The sequence below is a fragment of the Neovison vison genome, chromosome 12 (assembly GCF_020171115.1).
Source record: "Neovison vison isolate M4711 chromosome 12, ASM_NN_V1, whole genome shotgun sequence".
NCBI classification, from domain to species: Eukaryota; Metazoa; Chordata; class Mammalia; order Carnivora; family Mustelidae; genus Neogale; species Neogale vison.
In genome coordinates, this window is record NC_058102.1 from 18,660,175 (window position 1) to 18,683,006 (window position 22,832).

General features: G+C 41.1%; 1 protein-coding gene across 1 annotated transcript in view; it reads left to right on the plus strand.

The window, feature by feature from the left end:
* The first annotated feature begins 1,659 nt into the window (after positions 1-1,659).
* Positions 1,660-22,832, plus strand: part of PAH (phenylalanine hydroxylase) — a 74,565-nt gene continuing 53,392 nt past the window's right edge. The window contains exons 1-3 of the mRNA XM_044226764.1: positions 1,660-2,068; positions 8,188-8,295; positions 22,558-22,741. Of these exons, the coding sequence (XP_044082699.1) occupies positions 2,012-2,068; positions 8,188-8,295; positions 22,558-22,741 (349 nt within the window). The 5' untranslated portion in view covers positions 1,660-2,011. The remainder of the gene's footprint in view (positions 2,069-8,187; positions 8,296-22,557; positions 22,742-22,832) is intronic.

The window sequence follows — 22,832 nt, forward strand, 5'->3', positions numbered from 1 at the left end:
GTGTCTTGGAATTGGATGAAATGTAGTTCAATTTTGGACTATTTATTTAAACTACCTGGGTCTCAGTTTCCTTATCTGTGAAGGGGTGCATCGGGCATGGCGCTGTTGAGCAGAATAAATGAAATTATGTGCGTAGAGAGGTTGGCGTGGCACCCAGCATACAGTGTGCATGTAAATAAGTAGCTGTCATTGTTTGCCTTTATTTACTGCATGAGCCTTTATTTACTTCATTTACTGCAGGTGCTGTCCTGTCCGTTGTTCTCAGTATGACAGCGATAGCATGGAATGAACGGTGCTTGTCAGGCAGTCCTAGAGCTCAAGGAAACTCTTTATTTCATGTCTACTACACTAAAAAAACAAAAATGAAAAACTACTGGAGGTAGTTAAAGGATACAGTTTCTCCTGAGGGTGGACATCAGGGTTTGCTCTTCTGTGTTCAACAACATGAATCTTCCAATTACCATAGAACATATGAATCAGACATTCAAGGACACCTTTTAAACAGAAATTAGACTTAGTGATGTCTATATTCTTAGCAGTCAATAGAAAGCCCGGCACATCATAGAGGCTCAAGGAATCCTACACAACAGTCCTTAAAACCCCCATTTTAAAGACTAAGAAACTGAGGCACGGATTTGACCAAAGCTCATCAGTGGTGGAACTGGGAGTTAGTTCATTTGTTTTGAATCTTAACTATGGAATATTTTCCCCCTTTTGGCGATGCTTGGTTACTCCATCAGAGAATTGTGGGAGGGGAGGGGGTGGATTTCGAGCAACCTCTGTTATTGGCTTGTTTTCTGTCCTGGGTAAATAGTAGGCAGGCCCTCAAGGCTTTGATGCCTTGATGCCCTGATTTTTTTCACATTTTTTTCTGAACCTCTGACTTTGCAGCGCCCTTCCCCTACTTTCCCCCCACCCACCCCAGGCACTGGCAATGAATGCCTCATCTCAGATTTCCGATCTGAAAATACAGGGGGGAAGGACATCTTCCTACCTGTTTGAAGGAGTCCACTCTTCCGTACCCACCAACTCCGTCCTTGCCTCTCCCTGTTTCATTTTCTTCCGAAAGCTTAGCTCTGACTAAATTTATTAATTTATTATCTGTCTCACACACAGAACAGCAGGCTGGCCGGGGAGGCAATATCCTCTACTTCATTCACTGCTTGCTCCTCGGCGCCTGGAACACTGTCTGGCCCATAGGAGAGATCCTCTGTGATTGCTGGTTGTCCCATCCTTCTAAACAGTACCTTCTGTTTATCGAGTGTTCAGCTATATGGCAAGAACTGTACTAAATGTTCAATGCATTACCTCATTCTTATTCATATTCTCCCAAGTTCCTGGCAAGGTGGCTCTACCTGTCTCTTCTACGGTCTCAGCAGTTATGTAAACAGCTGCAGGACGTATCAGTGCATTGCAACCCACCTTGTGCTCTTCTTACCTTTGCTTTTTTTGGCTGTGCTCAGAGTTCACAATGCTACCACTATGTAGCTTTCGAAATGAAGTCAAAGCACAGAAAGGGAGTTGGCTTAATGGTTAATAGAAAGGACCCTGCCCCTGACCCCGGATCGAAATCTAAATCAGGATTCTAGCTCTGCTCCCATGGGGAGGTGGGTGGGGGAAGAAAGGATGATTTCTTAAAATCTTTTCATCAGCAGATCTCAGGGTTATTTGCACTGCAGAGAAACCGCTGCCCGTGCCCTTGAGTCCAGGACTCGTCAGCCCTGCTTAATCCCCAGCGCACAGGTAGCCCCAGGCTCCTTTCAGGGCCTGCAACCAAGTCCAGCCTGCAGGCGTCAGCCACACCTTCCCCTTGATAGGGGCCGCTGGGTGACCTGGAGTCTACTGCGTTAGAACAACGCCTACCGGGGGCGTTACTGTGGCCAGTACTCGCAGGGAACATCCTTGGAATCTGTCCTCCCCTCCCAACGCCAGGTTAAAAACCTCAGCAGCACGTGCTGTTTGCAAAACTGCCTGCCACCGACCAGAGATCTCACTCACGAGGGGAGCCAGCATGTCCGCTGTGGTCCTGGAGAACGGAAGCCCTGGCAGGAAACTCTCTGAGGGACAGGTGAGCCAGAGTTGGCCTGGCTGCATGCTGCCCAGCGCTCAGGCAGGGGAATTTGGTCCCTAGTGGTAAAAGGTCTGAGGAATGTTGATGTTTCCTACTCCCTTAAACTCATGGAGAAATCGGAACTTATTTGAAGGTGATGAAAATGTCCGGGAAGGCAACAGATAGCACAGGTCCTTGACAGCTCTTCCCTCAGGAGGGACATCTGTCCTGTGCGGCTTTCAGGGAAAGAGTGCTGTTTAGGGGTTGGGGATCCGGCTTTCAGAGCTGCCCCCAATCAGCTGTGTGTCTTTGGACAAGTCACTGTCCCTCTCTGCTGCCTGCTCTCTTTCCTAGCCTCAAGTGGCTGGTTTGTAATGATCTCGAATGGGAGATGGGATTCTTCTAGCTCTGCTTTACTGTGGTACATATGAAGTGCTCTCAGCCACCTATCAACATGGCAAAATTGTAAGAAATTTGAATCCATTTTTTCACCATTGGGAGAAAGTGAGGCTTGAAGAAGTCTCAGACTTACTCAGACCCGGGGAAAGAGAAAATCAAACAGAGAGGAAAATGAACAAGGCTTAGCCCTGGACTGGGAATGGGAGAGAACCCTAGATGTGACTTGGGATGGGAATAATGCTCCGGGTGCATTCTATTCGGGATTTGTTGCCTTTCTCTTGAGGTGAAAAATAGCAGAATACATTCTTTAATTGACTTATCACACTCCTAGGCTCTAGGGTTCAGACTTAAAGCCCAGCCCTGGGAGATAACAGGACTTTACAGACATGTGTCATCTGCAGGATTAGTGAGAGCCATCTGGAGAATAAACAGGCTGGAGAGGAGAGCATGGTTGATGTTTTATTATAGAAAGAGAGACCACAGAACTTTGGACTGGCTTTTTTTTTTTTTTTTTTTTTTTTTTGAGTCCAGTGAGAAAATTTTCCTTTGAAAAAGGTTTGCAGGGCTTGGTAAACAGAACTTTGTGTTGAGGAGGGATAGCATGGGCGTCAGACAGATCCCAGAACAGATCCTGGCTCTGTCATCCTTTAGTTCCAGTGCCATTGGCAATGGAGGAAGTGGGACAGCAATCTGGTTAGGGAGACATGGGAGCTTAAAGCTTTATTTCTAGAATAGTTAGAAGATTGAGAACCACAGATTGTTACTCTTGAAGACTGGGGGTAGAGAGGAGGGTTTAGAGCAGGCCTGGAAATACCTCTGCATTGAAAGCACTATGTTAAACTTTGCAAAGCCTCAGGTTTGTCCATTTGAAAAATTGGAATAAAAATACCCATACCCTTGGGTTGGGATGAGAATTCAATGAAATAGTGTCTGTAAACCTCTTAGCACAGTTCCTGGAGCATGGTGTCTAGCCAGAAATAATTTGTTTGCTTGACAAAATGTGTCTGGAACACTGGCAAGAGAGACAAACTTGAGTCAAGCACAGTGCTTGGTACAGCTACACCATGGAGGGATGTTGGACATGGAGTGAGGAGGTGTGAGCTCTGGTTTTTTTTTTTGTTGTTTACTGAAGTTGTGTAGTGGGGAAGTCACCTAAGTAGGAGGAGGAAGCTCAGTTCGGTATCTGTAAAACTGGGGTGGTGGTGGGGAGGAGCGTTTGGACTAGAATAGTCTTTAGGATTCCTGACAGTCTGCAAAAAAGACTTGGTTTATGCCTTCTCGAATCTCCTGACCCAGATGAACAGCCCATGCAGGACGTAATTCTGATAAAAGGCTGGAGAGCATGTGATAGGTTATGTGATCTACACATACAACAGGCATGACAACCCTGCAATAGATATTTGGTTCATTCATTCACCCAGGAGACGTATTGTGCCCCTACTATGTGCCAGGCACAGCAGAGTTTCTGCACCAGTAAAACATATTCTAGTGGGTAAGAAAAACAATACAAAAATGAATGAGATGGACATGAATTTCATGTAAAGAAAAGAGCTATGAAGAAAAATAGAATGGGCCAGTGGAATACAAAATGAGGGAAACTCAGAAATCAGAGCTCTAAATGGTGAAACCAGGGTTCAAACACAGATCTCACTTCCAACTCCCCGGGGCACCCCTCTCCCACACTTCCTCCTCCTGCAGAGATACACTGGAATATAGAGCTATAGCGTGTCCATGGAAGGATGTCCACATTTGTTTGTGGTTGTCTTCCACTGTGGACGTCTATGCATATAATCCCATATAGAAACCCCCTACCATGGCTCCAAAAAGCACTAAGATCAAAAGGAATACCTAACTAAATTTTGTTCCTAATTTTCAAAAATGCTCTTTTCCAAAGATAACAGAGTGTATTTATTAGACACAACCATAGGGAATATATTTCTCCTGTTAAATGGATTGCCCGATGATCAAAATTCTTTCTCTTGGGTGTTAGTAAAGTTCATTTTCCCTGCCCTATTTCTTCTGATCTAGTTTCTGAATTACTTTTCTACTTTACCCACCCTGGGTATACATATTTCTAAGTCAACTCACATGCCTTTTGAAAGCAAATAAGGTATAGATTATGAGCCAATAAAAATATATTCTGGGAGAGATTTGCCCAAGGTCCCATGTGGGATGAACATAGCAAGGCTGCAATCAGGATCCACACAAGGCCACACCATATCACAAACATCCATGAGCTTCTTTTCATTTAAGTCCCCTCAAATTTTGGAAAAAGGGAGCTGTTGTCTCAGTTGGTCTGTCACTGGGAGGCAGAATACGGGTTGTGGAATTGTTGGACCCATGTTCAAATCCAAGCTCTGCTCTCATTAGCTGTGTGTCTTTGGACAGTTCACTGAACCTAGCAGAGTCTATTCCTTCACTTGCAAAATAATAGCACCTACTTCATGATGCTATTGTGAGGACTCGACTCTTGTAACAGTAGTTGCAGCCAATGATGATGTCTATTAACTATAAAAAGCACCAATATGGCTCCTGGTAGTGGGTATTCATTCCATGTTAAGTCCTATTATTAATATTAATAACAATAAAAGTAGTACCTTATCATATGGTAAATGTGAGTTTGCAGACATATTTGGGAAAAGTCACAATTAGAAAAATATGCTGTGCATTTATCAGTGGTTTCAAAATCTTTTGTGGTTAAGAATCATCTGTGATCTTTTGAAGATGTGGGTTCCGAGAGTCTATACCCCAGATACTGAAATTTAATGGGTTAGGGTGAGGCCTTGGAATCTGCTCTTGAACAAGGAATCCCCAGGTAATTTTGAAGTGGAGAAACAAGGAACGCTCTTTGAAAATCTCTGATCTAGAAAGCGTATGGGGAGAAAGTGAAAGGGACAGGCATGGGTAAGAGTAGGCTGTTGAGAGAGGTATTGAATAACTGGTATACAAGAAATAGGGAAAATAAGGGGGAGAAAATAAGGGGGTGAACCCTAAAAACAGGGCTAGCTCTGTAAGGCAAGTCCTATGTGGGCATCAGAAGCCAAATAGAATGCCTAGAACCTGGAGGGATTTTTCACCTCAGCTGGGGAATACAGAGGTCTCCTGGCAGAAGTGAGACCCAAAGAGAGCTTTTGAGGCAGGCTAAGATATTTGAAAGGGGACGAGACAGAGTGGTGCATGGCGTTTGCTTTAATGAGAAGCTGAAAAGACCAGGAGAAAGCCCGTTTGCTGGTGAGGTGGTGTCTGTGGGCGGGCCTCTGGAGATGAGGTCTCAAGGTACTCTTGTATATCAAAAAGAGGTATTTTATCCTGCTGGCCATGGGGAGCCTTTGAAGAATTCTGAGTAGAAGAAGGACACAAGCAAAAGTCTGTTATGGCCAGATCGATATAGATCACTAAGAGCTGGATTAGCGTGGTAGCAGTAGGAACAAAAGGAGGACATAACCCTAAGGGTCATTTCTGGAGAAGGTCAAATAGGACTCAGACCTACAGGAGCAGGAAGGTGGTGGTGATGGGAATCTTGAGGAAGGTGCATTCAAGCCTGAATTGCCCCAGTCATAGGTGGTGTCTGTTGAGGTCTAACTGGAATGTGTAACTCTTCTTGGAGGCCAACAGAAGAGAATGTTGCCAATTGAATCAGAAATGGAAATCTTTCATCTTTTCAAGGAAACCAGAAAGGACTAAGGGCTTAATGTTCTCTGGGAGGAAGAAGACTAACGTCAGAGACTCCTCTGCATATCTCTGGCAGGGCTTAAAAGAGGGAGAGGCAGGACATAGTCCTGCAAGAAGAAGCTGTGAGTGGTGGACATAGGCTGTGGTCAGATGGTGTGAGGTTCTACCCTGGCTCTATTGCTGGCTGAGTAACTGTGGACAATTACTTACCTGCCCTAAGGCTTCATTTTGTTGTCAGTAAAAGCTGACACTTGGTGGATAGTAAAGCCTCCTAAACTGTATCAAAATTAAATGAGATAATCCAAACCAAGTGCTTATTATAATGCCTGGGATATTACAGCCTCTTAAGAAATGATACATTATACTGGAATTTTTTTAAAAGAAAAAGCTTTTTTTCAAGAAAGAAAATCATGGTCCATTTAGGGATGTAGAATAGTTCAATCTTCAAGTCATGTGAAGCTCCATCTAATTATACCTGCTGATAATTTTGGTTCTTGCCCCCACCTCTGTTTTGGGTGTGGTTCTGTGAAAATCTGAACTTTCTGAATGAAAAGAATTTCATCGTAGGGGCCATCAATTTTCATGCAAGGCTTATTATGCTGAGTCACTGGGAGAGCCGTCCAACACAGCCTTCTTACTGAGCTGATGTAACATCTATTTCATTGATTTCATCTGCTTTCTTACAAGAGAGTAATTGTTCTGCACGGGTTTTTCTTCCTAGTTTTAGGTATATACTGTTGATTTGTGGGCACATATGGAACTTTATATATTACTATAAAACTTGACTATACAATTTTTAAAGTTTGCAGCAAACCCTGCAATATCAACCCTAATCCCACCTTAGTTTGCTGTCACATGCATGTAGAAAGTGCTAGATCCTTGTCGTACTTTGCTTTGTAGTGTAGGATGTCCATCTTCCAACAGATTATTTGTATTACTTTTATGTATTTTGTGACTTTAATTGGATATCTTGGATCCCAGCATACAGAACAATGTTTCCTGAGTGTGATGCTTCCTTGAGATCTTTGCCAAAGCCAAGAATTCATTCTTGTGTATATATATTTCCTTCATTTTTATATGTAAACTGTTTTATCTTTTTTGTTTTTTTTCATTATGTGAATACTGCTTTGACAGAGCTTATGATTACCAAGAGTTTCCAGATGAGGAAACTTAGAAGGCCAAGCTATCTGCCTAGACTGTTTGAGCTGGTAGCTGAAAGACAGACAATTTCAACCCAGGTCTTTGGTCTCAAACACCCATTTTTATTTTTATTTTTATTTTTTTTTTAAAGGTTTTATTTATTTATTTGACAGAGAGAAATCACAAGTAGATGGAGAGGCAGGCAGAGAGAGAGAGAGAAGCAGGCTCCCTGCTGAGCAGAGAGCCCGATGTGGGACTCGATCCCAGGACCCTGAGATCACGACCTGAGCCGAAGGCAGCGGCTTAACCCACTGAGCCACCCAGGCACCCTCAAACACCCATTTTTAGTACATTCCACACCATATTCTTCATTGTTTTCCCGAACACTTTTTGAACTGCATTATACTACCTCTAAGGATCTTTTGTGGTTTATGTGTCTTTTAAGCCAAATATTGAGCTCCTAAAGGATGGGGCATTGTCTTACTCACTTTTGGATCTCAGGGCCCTAATAGTGTCCAGCACTTGGCAGGTGCTCATTAAAAGGTCTTGAAGCTATAGAATGACTGGTGATACCAGTAAATAATTAAAGGTTTCTAAAATTGAATAATAGAGCATTATTGAAAATATCATTTCAAGATTGAAATATTCAATATTTCATGCCTGTCCCTTTCACTTTCTCCCCATACGCTGAAATATTGAATATTTCAATCTTGAAATGATATTTTCAATAATGCTCTTAGGTCAGTATTCAATTCAATAATATATCCCTTGACTTCCTTATTTTCCATCAGAAATTATATATTTCTATGCAGAATATATGTAGCTTACTGTATTCTAAGCCTTGACAAGAAGAGAGAGTTCATGCCAGCCTCTTCCTTTGAGGTTTCACAGAAAAGCATTTTAACCAAGAACACTTCTTCTTTTAGGAAACAAGCTATATTGAAGACAACTCCAGTCAAAATGGTGCCATATCACTGATCTTCTCACTCAAAGAAGAAGTTGGTGCCCTGGCCAAAGTCTTGCGCTTATTTGAGGTAATTTCCATGCCATTCCGTTTCCATCTTGGATAATGCATAGCAGACTTCTGGGTTGTTTTCTAATAAAATGCAGCAAGAGGAACATGGGATCCGGAACTGGAAGAATTCATTTTCAGCTCAGATGCTGGCGTTAACCAACTGTGTGACTTTAGTGAAACCTTCCATTCTATCTGGGTTGCTCTCTATTCATAATCGGAATCGTTCAGAATCACTGGTTACAGGCACAGAAAGCCTGCCCTGGTTTCAGACTTTTTTTTTTTTTTAAATCAAGCTCTCCCTGAATAAGTTACTATCTTCGCAGTGCTCCCAAAGCACTTTACTTTTAACTATAGTACTTATCTGCCTTGTTATGTATATACATTTCCTGTCTGGGCCTGTTTTTTCAGGAAAGAAATCTTAGCTCAGTCAGCCTTATCTCCTCTACAGACCAGTTTTATACAGATTTAATGTTCAATTAAGAATGAAATTAAATTTCATAGAAGCAAAGCAAATTAAGCTTCATTCTTTTTGGTCCTGGATTTTAGGAAGGAATATCTTTGAACCAATTAATTTTTACCCCAAATTCTTTAATAAAATTATATCTCATGGTGTGCCTGTGTAGCATAGTCGGTTAAGCATCTGACTCTTGGTTCCAGTTGGGGTCCTGATCTCAGGGTCGCGAGATGGCATCCCATGTTGGGCTCAGTGCAGAGTCTGCTTGGGTTTCTCTCTCCTCCTTTTGATCTCTCCCCCACCTCCTGCTCATGCATGTGCTTTCTCTCTCTCTCTCCCTCTCTCAAATAAATAAATAAATCTTTTTAAAAATTGTATCTGGTGACTGAATACATAAATCAATGGAGAAAAGACACATCTCCCATGCAGAAGAGTTCTAAATCATTTAAGTAGATAGTCTATACTCAAAGAAGAGCATCACTCCCCACTCTTTAAGTACAGATGGCACAGCGTGACCTTTTTCCAAACAGGATAGGATGGAAAGGAGGTGGAGACCCTAACAAACAGTAGCTCAGCCAGGCGATGAAGGTCAATATCAACAGTGACGACTCACGTAAGAAGATGAACACTCAATATGACTTGATGAAAATAGTATTTTACCGGGCGCCTGGGTGGCTCAGTGGGTTAAGCCGCTGCCTTTGGCTCAGGTCATGATCTCAGGGTCCTGGGATCGAGTCCCGCATCGGGCTCTCTGCTCAGCAGGGAGCCTGCTTCCTCCTCTCTCTCTGCCTGCCTCTCTGCCTACTTGTGATCTCTGTCAAATAAATAAATAAAATCTTTAAAAAAAAAAAAAAAGAAAAAGAAAATAGTATTTTACCTTTGTGGTCTTCCTCCCCTGAAACCATAATCCTAGTCTAGCTATGAGAAAAACATCAGACGAGTTCCAGTTAAGGGACATTCTACAAAATACCTGACCCATATTCCTCAAAACTATGACTATCAAGGTCATCAAAAACAAGAAGTGTGTGAGGCATTGTCAGTCAAGGGAGGAGCCTAAAGGGATTATAACATCTAAATGTAATGTGGGTCTAGAATGGGAGCCTAGTACAGAAAAATTAGATATGAACTAAATTTAGATATGAACTAAAATTAGATATGAACTAAAATTTAGATATGAACTAAAAAAATTCAAATACAGGATGGTCTTTATTTTCTGAAAATGCAACAATATTAGGGCATTAATTATAACACATATTCCATACTGACATAAGATATTAGTAATAAGAAAACTGGATGCAGAGTATATGGAAATTTTTCATACTATCCTCTTAATTTTTCTATAAATCGAAAATCTATCTAAAAAATAAAGTCTGTTTTTAAAAATGTTGAACCTGGCTTTCCAAAGGAGGTGGGGGTGGGTAGGGGAATGTTTGCCTGAATGAGAGCAAACAATGAACATAGAGAAGAGAGGCAAGAGGACTCTCTGAATGAGGAACTATTCAGAAGGAAGAATGTATCTGTAAGACGCTCCTATGAAACATCTTAGCCTTTGTATTATACAGTTAATCAGCATTTTCCCCTTGAGAGGTCAGGCCTTAATCAGTTAATAAATTAAATAATAGTAAATTAACAGGATGTTTTCAACCTAATAAATAAACCACAAGTAACTAAATTACCAGGACTAGATAAAATGCACCCTGAGGGTGTGTGTGTGTGTGTGTGTGTGTGTGTGTGTGTGTGTACTCTGGGTGAACATTTAAAAGCATTATTCAAAACTCAACTGCTCTGGTCAGTAAGTGGATTTTTATACACATTCACAGAGGAGGAAACAGAGGTCACTGTATCGGGATTGGTGAAGGGTTTCTTGTTAGTGTGTGTTGCACTTTTTTCCAAATATATTTCAGAAGTTGCCCTAGACATTGTATAGTACAGCATCCTTTCTACCCTTAACAGACTGGCAAAATACAGAGTTAAATTAAATTTATTAAAGTGTTGAGGGAAGATAGAAAATTGAATTCTGGTGTCTGTGGAACCATAGTAGCTGATAAAGCAGGCACAGAGGATCCTTGATTTGGTCCCCATTCAACCTGGTGGAGGTAGTATTACTATATTTTGTGTGAAGGAAGTGGTTCTGAGAGGCTGAGCCATTTGTTCAAGGTCACACAGCTGATGTATGCGGGTGATCGGATTCTGAATTTGCCAGCCATGAGCTCTCTCTGGCACCCCACACCTCTGACAGATACTCTTGTCCCAGTACATCTGAATACTTCTGGAGTCTTTTTTTTTTTTTTTAATAAAAATATCATGACCCCATCCTCCTATTCTTTGAGGGAAAGGGATCTGTCACTAGGTATTCCTTCTTTCCTTCAAATTGAAACGTGTATCAAAGTGCAAGAAAAATAACTACCCATATTCCCCTCATCCACATCAGCCACTGTTAACATTTCGACAAGTTCACTTTCATTGTCTTTCATGTATGATTATGGTTTCAAAAATTACAAATTAACATACTGCTTCTTTAAAAAGAAACACAACTTTTGGGGGCACCTGGGTGGCTCAGTGGGTTAAAGCCTCTGCTTTCGGCTCAGGTCATGATCCCAGGGTCCTGGGATCGAGCCCCGCATCGGGCTCTCTACTCAGCGGGGAGCCTGCTTCCTCCTCTCTCTCTGCCTGCCTCTCTGCATACTTGTGATCTCTGTCTGTCAAATGAATAAAAAAAAAAAAAATGTATGGCTGTCCCGTCTTGTAGCTGTGGTTCCATCCATTTAAAAAGAAACACAACTTTAAAGATGTTGCTGAAGGGCTTTCTGGTCTCCTCTCAATCCTGTCATGCTGTGAACTTCCTGGCCAAGGCAGCCTAATTGTGAGTTTAGTATACTTTTTCCTATATTTCACATAATAAGGATATTGGCAAGTATTGGGCTGTGCTTGCTGTTCTGCAGCCTCTTTGTGTCAGTTCAGTAGATCCGTCAAGAGCACGGACTCTGGAGAAACAGCTGTGGCTTTGGGAAAATCGTTTGACTTCTCTGTACTTCAGTTCCTCTTAATAATAATCTCATCAGTTTCAAAGGGTAGGTCTGAGGATTAAATGACTTAATGCAGGTAAAACCCTCAAACTAGTTACACATGAGGTGTTCAGGAGGAATTGCTATGTATTTTTTTTCTAAATGCAGTGTTTTGAGATATATACTTGTTGATACATAGGGATCAAGTTAATAACTTCTGAAGAGTAGTTCTTTTTTTTTTTTTAAAGATTTTATTTATTTACTTGACAGAGATCACAAGTAGGCAGAGAGGCAGGCAGAGGTGGGGGGGAGGTAGGAAGCTGGCTCCCTGCTGAGCAGAGACCCCCCCCACACCCGATGCGGGGCTCGATCCCAGGACCTGCGATCATGACCTGAACCGAAGGCAGAGACTTTAACCCACTGAGCCACCCAGGTGCCCCTTCCTTTCCTTTTCTTTCTTCCTTCCTTCCTCCCTTTCCATCTGCCTGCCGTTCCTCCTGCTTGTGCTCTCTCTCTGGGTCAAATACATACATACATACATAAAATATTTTAAAGAATAAATGTTTACTTTTATTTCTATGCACCACAATTTTAGAGGGTCATAGAAATTCCGGGATTCTTAAATTCCTAGCAATATGAAAAGGAGTTAAAGGATTAGGATTTTATGTCTTGAAGAGGGTAGATGGGGCAAGGAAATATTTAAAGGGCTCTTATGGGAGAAAAATACTACTTACTTTTTATTACTTTAGAGGTAAAAGGTCAAGGTGTAGAAATTACAAGGAGCATATTTCAAATCAGTTAAAGACAATGTCTCTACTGTAGAAGGGTGCCAGAAGTCATTGATTTCTAGTATTAGTACTATGAAAACAGCCAGCAAAAGGCAGGGCAGAATCAAAACCAAAATGATAGTATAAATAAGCTTACTTATCCTTAATAGAGACAAAGGATACAAATCTATCCAGCTCCCCCAAGATTGGCAATGGAAGGAGAACGTTCCATAATGGGAGAATCACCTGTACCCTATGAATCTCTCACTGTGGTTCTATCTATGCTTAACGAGCAAGACTATCCTTTGATGGCTTGCAGCATAGCAGAGAGGCAACAGGGACATTTAACTAAACTTTAATACATGCTCAGAGTAATAAATGAAACACCAACAGTTGTGTGAACCTGGACCATCTGGCCCCCCTGGCCTGACTCCATATGGTGACAGCTTTCTTAGCCCCTAGCCACCAGGAGCACATATAAACATGTTAGCTCCTCAAACAAAACGTGAAATCTGCAGAGTGAGGGCAGATTTCTCCCAGCATGGTCAGGCTTCATTCCCTGCTTGAGAGCCCTTCTTTTCCTCAGATGTTTAACAGCCAAGTCACCATCCCATTAAGGGACGATGTTGCCGGCCAATGGACTTGCATCCTTGTCAGCCTTAGCTAGTAACTACATCAGAACGTAACACGATTGGTTTGATATTTATAAGAGATATACTGAAGTACTGTGTTTGCATGTGTTGGCTGAGTGGTGAGACAGTGAAGCCGTTGTTTTTGTGACTTGGGGTCAAATAATTAGAAATACACCCAAACCTTTACCTGCTAATCTGCCAACATCCCACTGTTCTCGGCTGTTCTAATTTTCAATTCTTCGTGCTTTTATCTAAACATTGTCTGTAGCTCTCTATATTGTTAGCTTCTGCTAGCTCATGTCTTGCACCTTCTTAGAAAAATAGTCCCCTGAGAGTCTTTGCTGCAAGTGCCTCAGTAATGGACTGTAAAATTAGATACCAGTTCCCTGGGGAGATGGCAAAGAAGTCTTCCTCTGCTAGCATTACACTAATCACCTTACTATAGATTTTCTAGGGAAGGGAACAAACAAATATATGAATATACAGGGCGCTGAAGTTCATGGGTATGCTCAATTAGCATCATTTAATTGATGGGGACACGGAGGTTCTGACTAAGCAACCTGCCTAATGCTAGACACTTGGGGCCAAAACCACTTCAGAGTTTACTTTCCATTTTCACAGTGGTCAGGGCTTTTGGAAACAAAAGGAAAATACCCAGTCCATATTGGTCATATTCACTTCCCATACTCTCCCTGTCCCCAGATGACTCATGCCTTTTCCCCATTGGATGTTCAGTGAGCTCAATCTCTCTCATTTATGCATTCAGTTAATATTTTTTGAGTATCTACTGTTATCAGACTCTATAAAGGTCCTGGGGAGACTGGGGTGAGTCATAGCCATTCTCTGTCCCTACAAAAATGAGAGAAGCTCAGGGTTCCATGAGGCAGCATTGGCCAGGGAAGGTTTTTTTGCAGATGTAGTGGTTAAGCTGAAACCTGAAGGGGGTGACCAGGAGAGAGGAAGGGAAAACTTAATTCCAGAACAAAGAAACAAATAACTTGAAGGGGGAGAATAAACAAGTGGTCAGGTAACAGAATCCTCACAGCCTTTCTGTCTGCCAACCTCAGCGTTTCTGGCGACTGAGTCCGGGTTGCAAGAGGTGGGGGGATATCTAGGCTCATGTGCCATGTTTACCACCTTAAGTTTGGACTTTAAGGTCCTGCCTGTGACCCCTGGGCCTAGAGAGCAGGACGGGATCTAGAATGAATCACGAGAGCTGCCTTTACCCCTCTGGCCATAAGTCCAGAGCAGTCGTGAGCGGTACACTTGTTTACAGGAACATTGCTGCTTTAATCAAAATAAGAAGAGCTTTGAGCTCCAGTGGAGGGAAAAAAAAAATCTTACAATACAGATGACTTTTAAAATATTCTCTCAAGGGACGCCTGGGTGGCTCAGTTGATTAAGCCACTGCCTTCAGCTCAGGTCATGATCTCAGGGTCCTGGGATTGAGTCCCACGTTGGGCTCCTTGCTCAGCGGGGAGCCTGCTTCTCTCTGTGCCTCTGCCTGCCACTCTGCCTGCTTGTGCATGCTCGCTCTCCCTCTCTCTCTCTCTCTCTCTGAAAAACAAACCAACCAACAAACAAATAAATAAAATCCTTAAAAAATATATTCTTTCAAGCCCCCAGTATTTATCATGATAGAAAGAACACCCATGCAACTCACCCCCTGCTTAAGAAAAGAAACATTGCATGAGTGACCCAAGTCCCTGGATACCCTTCTCCATGAGCTTCCTCCTCAGATGTAGCTACTAATCTGAATTCGATGTTACTCCACATATCATTTTAGCCTTTGCTATGTTTAGTTACCCATTAGCAATGCATGGCCTAGTTTTGCAAGCTTTGACTCTTTGTAAAATTGGAATCGTATTTTAACACCATTTGTAGTTTCTTTCTTTCTTTTTTTTTTTTAAGATTTTATTTATTTGTTTGTCAGAGATCACAAGTAGGCAGAGGTGGGCAGAGAAAGAGAGAGGGAAGCAGACTCCCTGCTGAGCAGAGAACCTGATGTGGGGCTCGATCCCAGGACCCTGGGATCATGACCTGAGCCGAAGGCAGAGGCTTTAACCCACTGAGCCACCCAGGTGCCCCTGTAGTTTCTTTCTTGATGACAGAGTGGGGAATGTTGCTTTGGAGATTTGCTCGAGTCCGTAGTGTTCTGGCTCATTTATTCTCTCCCTTGCACATTCATGGTGTGACTATACTTGGTCCTCTCCTGCTGGTGGACATTTAGGTTGCCTTCATTATTTACCCGTACAAAGGGTGATACATTTAACTTTCTGTACAGGTCAGGTGACTATGTATTGACTAGAAGAATCTCAGATTGAAAACTGACACTGTCTTTAGCTGCAAAACTCTTCAGAGGTGGACATATTTGGGAAATAGCAACACAGAGCTTATGGTTTCAACTTTTCTGATGAAGTTCAATCTCACATGGTGAAAATTGAAAGAGTGCCATGACCCCCCTGATGGTCCATGAGTAGTGATTGCTCCTCAGGAGCCCTGGACTGAAACATGTCCTTTTTCATTTTATGATCCTTTTGGCAAGAAAAGGTGTACAAAGAGGAATACAGGAACAAAAAGGCTCTACTCACCAAAGCCTCGAAAAGAGCCTAGATTAAGCTGCTATTCCAGATCTCTCCAGAAAGGGGTCTTCTCTGAGTTTGATGCAACTCCAGCCCAATGGAGGGGAGGGCAGAGAAGAAATAATCTAACAAAGAGGGAGACGACAGAGGAAAGAGAAGTCCCAGAGATTACAACAGAGGTTCTTCCAGAGCAAGAAGCATCGCGTCCCAGAAGATGGTCTTCAGGGTATATGAGTCCGGCTGACCATCCAGCCTGAACCTAACCAAGAACTCTCCTCCAGAGCAGGGTGGGGAATAGTCTGGAACCCAGTCTAGAATTTAGTTGTGCTGCCCATGCTTTCCTGAATGTTCTTGGTTTCCTTTTCATCCCAGTGGGTTCGGTTTCCAGATTCTTGCTCAACCAGGGCTGTTCCTGGCCCTCTCCCAAGAGGAGATCAGTAAAATAAATAAGAAGCCCAGCTGCATCTCCATAAAATCTCTTCTCAAATCCTTGTAACTGTCATTTCTTACCCCAAATATTGTAGGGGTCTCCAGAGTGCTTCTGCTTCTGCCCTGGGCCCAGTACAGTCTATTCTTTTTTTTTTTTTTTCCAAAGATGTTGTTTATTTGTTTGGCAGAGAGAGACACAGTGAGAGAGGGAACACAAGCAGGCAGAGGGGGAGGGAGAAGCAGGCTTCCCACTGAGCTGGGAGCTAGATGACAGTTCGATCCCAGGACCCTGAGATCATGACCTGAGCTGAAGGCAGAAACTCAACACCTGAGCCACCCAGGTGCCCCACTATAGTCTATTATTAAAACAGCCACCAGAGTGCTCTTTTCAAAACATGAGTCCCAAAATGTACTTTCTCTTCCTCATTACCTACTATAGGTATCTTCTTATTACCAATTTGAGTGAAAAACTAAGTTCAGATAATGGCTGATAGGTCGTGGTCAGTTACTGCTCTTCCTCCTGTCCTGTTGCCCTCCTCCTTGTTCATTCTGCTCCAGACACTCTGGCATGCTTGGTGTTTCTGAGTCATCTTGTGCACTGTCTTGCCCCAGGACTCTTGCACTTGCTGTTTCACTCACAGCTTGCTCTCTCATTGACTTCAGATCTGTGCTTAAATGTCACCTATTTATTTTTTGAGCCTTTCTTGACCACACTGTTTAAAATAGCACCTTCACGGCACCCCTGGAATATCCAATCCCTCTTTGGTTTGTATTTTTTCCATTCTATCTGAAGACTGGATATTCCATTTGTTTTTCATAGTTACTGTTTGTCTCCTGCTTTGAGAATGTGACCTCCCGAAGAGCATGGATTGTTCCCACTCTGTTCACTGTTGTATCCCAGCACTGGGACAGTGTTTGGCACATGGAAGGTGCTTGACTGAATAAATTATTGAAAGCTCCTGTTTACTTCAGACCAATGATTTGGGACATTCTTTGTGAATGTCTTTGATTTGCCCTCAGAAACGTCTGGAATAGGTCAGAACATAACTCTTTCAAGTTTATTCTAAGGCAACAGCATGGAGTGGTCCAGAAGCTCTCCTTTTCCAGCCTCATTCCATCTGAAAATATCTTCAACTTTTCCTTCTCCTTTTTGAAACATGTTTTCAGGAAAGAAGCTGAGAAAAATTTAGATAATAAAGGGTGAAAGAACTCATAAAACATAATGCATTTTGCCTCCCAGGGAAATGTATATCCATACCAAGCTGAGAGAAGCAAAGTATCATAAGTCCTTATTGGGTATCTATCAATGAAGCCAAAATGATGTGAGGTGCTTTTTCTCTTTTTCTTACTGAGCTACCAGGTAATACTATTGTCTTTATTTTAAACATAAATAAATAAGAGTTCAGGATGACCAGCTAATGCATACAGAGGTGATGAGCAGCAGAACCAGAAGTTAAACTCAGATTAGTTTCCAAAGCCCGTCTTTCCTCTGTTGCACCATTCTCCTTTTCTTGAGGAATGAAATGGAAGAAGAAAGAATGAACCCTAAACTTGAGGAGATCCACAAGGGCAAGTCCATTTTTCACCATCGGGAATTCTGTGTATCTGCAGTTTTATTCACTACTGACCAAAACCCCTGTAGAAAGGTTTTTCTTAAGGATGGGAACAGGAAAGGGTTTCTGGCCAATTCCTATTTTTTTTTTAAGATTTTATTTATTTATTTGACAGAGAGACAGAGAGAGATCACAAGTAGGCAGAGAGGCAGGCAGAAGGGCAGGGGTAAGAAGGATCTCTGCTGAGCAGAAAGCCCAATGCGGGGCTCAACCCCAGGACCCTGAGATCATGACTTGAGCTGAAGGCAGAGGCTTAACCAACTGAGCCACCCAGGCACCCCCTGACCAATCCTTATTAAAAGAGGCTTTTCATTTCAGTTTATTTTTCTCTGAGTCCCTACACTCTCTGCTCAAGAGTCCTAATTAATTAAGGTGTTACATCATTATCTTTTATGTATAGATTTGCTATGGGACAAATCATGAAATTGTCCTCGAAATGTTTAGCTTTAAACTTTTCTTGCCTCCACTCAGATGCCCATGTCAATAACAGAAAGATTTCTTTCTTTGTCCCTCACCCAAAAATATGGTGAGTGTATGTGGGTCCATTTGTACACCTACCCAGACCCCTTGCTTAAAAATAAAAGTTCATTTACTAAAAGGTAACTATGATCATAATCAGGTTTGAAGGTTGATTTCTAAAAAGTCTCTCTTAGCAACCAGATTATTGGTATCTAAGCTGGAAAAACTCCAATAAGCAAATTGCATGCCAAACTTGAGAATTAATTTTCAACAAATTGATTCAAATGGGAAAGAAATAGCTTAGAGAGTTTGGCGGAGTGTTCTTAGCCAAAAACTTCACTCACATTTAAAAGATATATTTTTCTTTCTTTTCATCATATGTGTAATAATGTAAGTCTTTTGACAAATAAATAGAAGTTGTACATAATCTCATAATAACTCATTTTGATGCATTTTATTCTAGTCTTCTTTCTTTCTTTTTTCTTTCTTTCTTTCCTTCTCTCTTTCTTCCTTTTTTTTTTTTTTTTTTTGACCTGGGCATAGTTTTTTAAAACATGTTATAATTATCACATACTTAAATTCATCATAAGTATTTTCCTAAGTGGTTATCATTGTAACCATTTAAAAAGCAATGTTAATTTTTCTTTGTAAAAGTGTAAGTGTTGTTTTTAGAAAAGTTGAACTATGATGAAAAAAATAGAAAGAAACAAAAATCATCTGTAGGCCCATTGTCTATAGACTACTACTGTTAACATATTTTAGAGTGATTACTGATACTGCTTTAAGCATTTTTTAAAAAGATATTATTTACTGGGACCCCTGGGTGGCTCAGTCAGTTAAGAGTCTGCCTTTAGCTCCAGTCATGATTCCAGGGTCCTGGGATTGAGTCCTGCATGGGGCTCCCTTGCTCAGCGAGGATCCTGCTTCTCCCTCTTCCTGCCGCTCCCCCTACTTGTGTTCTCTCTTTCTCTGACCAAATAAATAAATAAAATCTTTAATTTATAACTATATGTGATATATAATTATATTATACATAATGCCATTGTATATCATATGTAATTACATTATATATAATTTACATTTATATATATATAAATAAAATATTTTATTTATTTATTTGGTCAGAGAGAGAGAGCAAAAGAGAGAGAGCATGAGTTGGGTGAGGGGTTGGGGGCAGAGGAAGTTTCTTTTTTAATTGAAGTATAATTGACATAAAACAGTCTATCAGTTTCTGATGTACATCATAGTGATTTGATATTTTTATACATTACAAAATTATCTCCCCCATAAGTCTAGTTACCATCTGTCACCATACAAAGTTATTACAATAATATTGACTAATTCCCCATGCTGTAAATTACATGCCCATGACTTATTATTTTGTAATTAGAAGCTTCCAACCTGTTAATCCCCTTCACTTATTTCTCCTGTCCCCCAATTGGAAGCTTCTAATTTTCTAAACATTTTGTATCATATTGATTGATTTGTGAATGTTATTTCCTTTTCAAAAGCGGCATAATCTCCACTTAGTGATTCCACTATAATTTTCCTAATTGTTTCCCTATTGTGGGGAGTTTGGTTAGGTTATGAATTTTGGTGAATTTTTTTCCCCATAAGTTTGATCTCCAGCCTTATAAAAACTGAGTCATGGGGTCTATGTTGTTTTATGGCTATTCCTAAAGTGAGAGTCTTCTCTCTGGAAGTGCTTTTGTGGAGGGCGTAAGTTTGGTGTTGAACACAACAGCCTACAGTCGGTCTTCAAGCCCCTTCTCCGGCTCCCACCTTTGCTACCCCTTCCATCACCTGCTCTATTCTTGCAAACAAGCATGCCAGAGGTGTGTCCACTCTTGGTTCTCAGCTTTGCTGTATTTTCTGCTTTACACAAGGCAGGAACAAGTTATCTCTTCTTTTAAACTTTCAACCTGGGCAAATAGTAGGTGGAGCTTCTCTTTCTTTCTGAGCCAAGAAGGGTGACATTGCTCTTTGCTTTGTTTAGGGAGTCACCTCTGTTTGTCTGGAAAACTCCAGAGCAACCGCTATCTCTGGTCTTCCCTCCTTCACACACACACTCTCTCTTTCTCTAGGTGGGACCCTCACATTGGGCTTCCTGGCCGTCACTGTCCAGGCTGGATTCTCTTAAGCTGGTGCCCACAAACAATGGCTCTATCATGTGCCCTCAGATCATGAGGAAGAAAGTACAGTAAGAGTACATGTTTGGGGTTACTTATTGGTTTCCCATACCCAGAAATTTTTATCTTTGTGCTTTGCACACTAGTAATAATAATGATAAAAGCTGATATTTGCAGAATTCTCATGCTATCCCTGGCAGGAAGGCAGGGTGAGTCAGAACACCAATGACTCTCCAGTCACTTCTGGAAAAGCATCATCATCTCTGATTTCACATTTTAAAACTCCCTTAACCTACTCAAAGCCTTTTTAGGAAGGCCACGGAACATAATTCTAAACTGTGAGGTGATAATCAAAATAAAAAGTATCATCATTGTAATTCTCCATGTTTTCTCTTCAACCACATGCCTTTAACCATCAAGGATAAAGTTATACCTCCTGGGGCACTTGGGTGGCTCAGTTGGTTAAATGTCCTACTCTTGATTTTGGCTCAGGTTATGATCCTCAGGGTCATGATATTGAGTCCCACATCAGGCTCCACGCTGGTATGGAGCTAGCTTGGGATTTTCTCTCTCCCTTACCCTCTGCCTCCCCCCACTCCCCTGCAAAAAATATACTTCCTGAATTACAAGATAGATGAATTTCATTTTTTGGAATTATAGAATCAATCAAGTAAGATTTTTTTTATTTTATTCATTTAAATGTTTGGGATAACTCCTATTATTTATTTGTTTTAAGAAAATGTAGAGCATATTCCTTGGTTTTCTTCACAAAGGACAGTCCGTCAATGAAATCAGACTTTCCAAGTAAGAAGCAGATGACTACCATGCATTTAAATTTGAGGATCAGGTTACATAAATGACTTTTTCTTTTTCATGACAAAACTGATAATAGCTAAAACATGATAGCCAAAGACATGGAAGTTGAGTAGCTTTAGTGATTATTGTTTTAATAAAACCTACATGTACATGAATGTTCCCTTCTCAATGAAGCCTCATGTGCCCACCTTATTTAGTTCTACAGTTTGTCCTCACTTCCCCCACAGGACTGCCTATCCCCTTCACCATGCTCGGCTTGGTGTTTTTTTTTTCCCTTGGGCTTTTTCATTACAATCATTATAATACATAAATACATTAAAATAATTAATATAATACATAATAATAAATATAAATATTATAAATAATATAAAATATAAATAATAAATAATAATATAATACATAATACATAAATCAGTTAGTTATAGTTTATGTTTGTTATTTGTCTCCCTCAATTTAAATGTAAGCTTTATAAGGGAAACTATCTTGGTCTGTTTTGCTCACTAATATATACCAACCCCCTGGAAGGATGGCCAGTACCTGGGAGGTACTACCTACATTTGTTGTATAACCTGAATGAAAATTAATTATATAAAAATATGAATGATAGTCATACTACCATTTTTATACTAGCTAATTTTTACTGAGCATTTACCATGTACCTGGGGTTATGCATACACATGTCAACCAATGCTCCCAACACATTTATGAAGCAGGTATCATTAATACTGCTAAATTACAGATGGAAAAACTGAGCACTAGAAACATGAAAGCAAATTGTCTAATCTTACAATCCATATGAGAACTCTGATTTAAACCCAGTAAGCCTGATTCCTGGGGATCCTATTTAAGCTGGGCAATGTTGCTTCTGTATTATTAATTTACTGAGATATTATCATTGAGATTCCAGGGGATTTCATTTGGGAAGGAGGTTTCCCTGTGTATACATTTTTGCCAACTTCTGCCCTAGACATTTGAACCAAACCAAAATCCTAGGTTTGCAACTCTAAGCCTTTAGCAGATTTCTGTAGCATTTGCACTTTTCCCTCCACCTTTTACTACTTGGTCTTGCACAGAGAAGTAAGCAACTTTTGTTACTTTAAGGACCTTCTACTCTTATATAAAAAAAAAAGTCCTGTTCTTTCTCTCTCTGCATTTTATTGTGTTGCGTGTTTTGCTCTGGTTATGTGTGTGTGTGTGTGTGTGTGTGTGTGTGTGTGTTTAAGCAGGTTACAGCCCCAACATGGGGCTTGAACTCACGACCCTCAGATCAAGAGCTGAGCTGAAATAAAGAGTTGGAAGCTTAACCAACCACCCAGGCCCCCCTCTAGTTGTGTGTGTTTTGTCTGTATTAATTCCAGTGACTGTCCCCTTCACACACCCACTTCTCTTTTCTAGGAGAATGCTATAAACCTGACCCACATTGAATCCAGACCTTCACGCCTAAAGAAAGATGAATATGAATTTTTTACCTATCTGGATAAACGTAGCATGCCTGTCCTAGCAAACATCATTAAGATTTTGAGGCATGACATCGGTGCCACTGTCCATGAGCTTTCTCGGGATAAGACAAAAGACACAGGTAAGGAGTAGAGGGATTTTGCAACACAAGCAACTTGTCATTCTCTTCAAAAAGTACTGGCAAAAGTAGTGTCTATTCTTGTAGACCACTG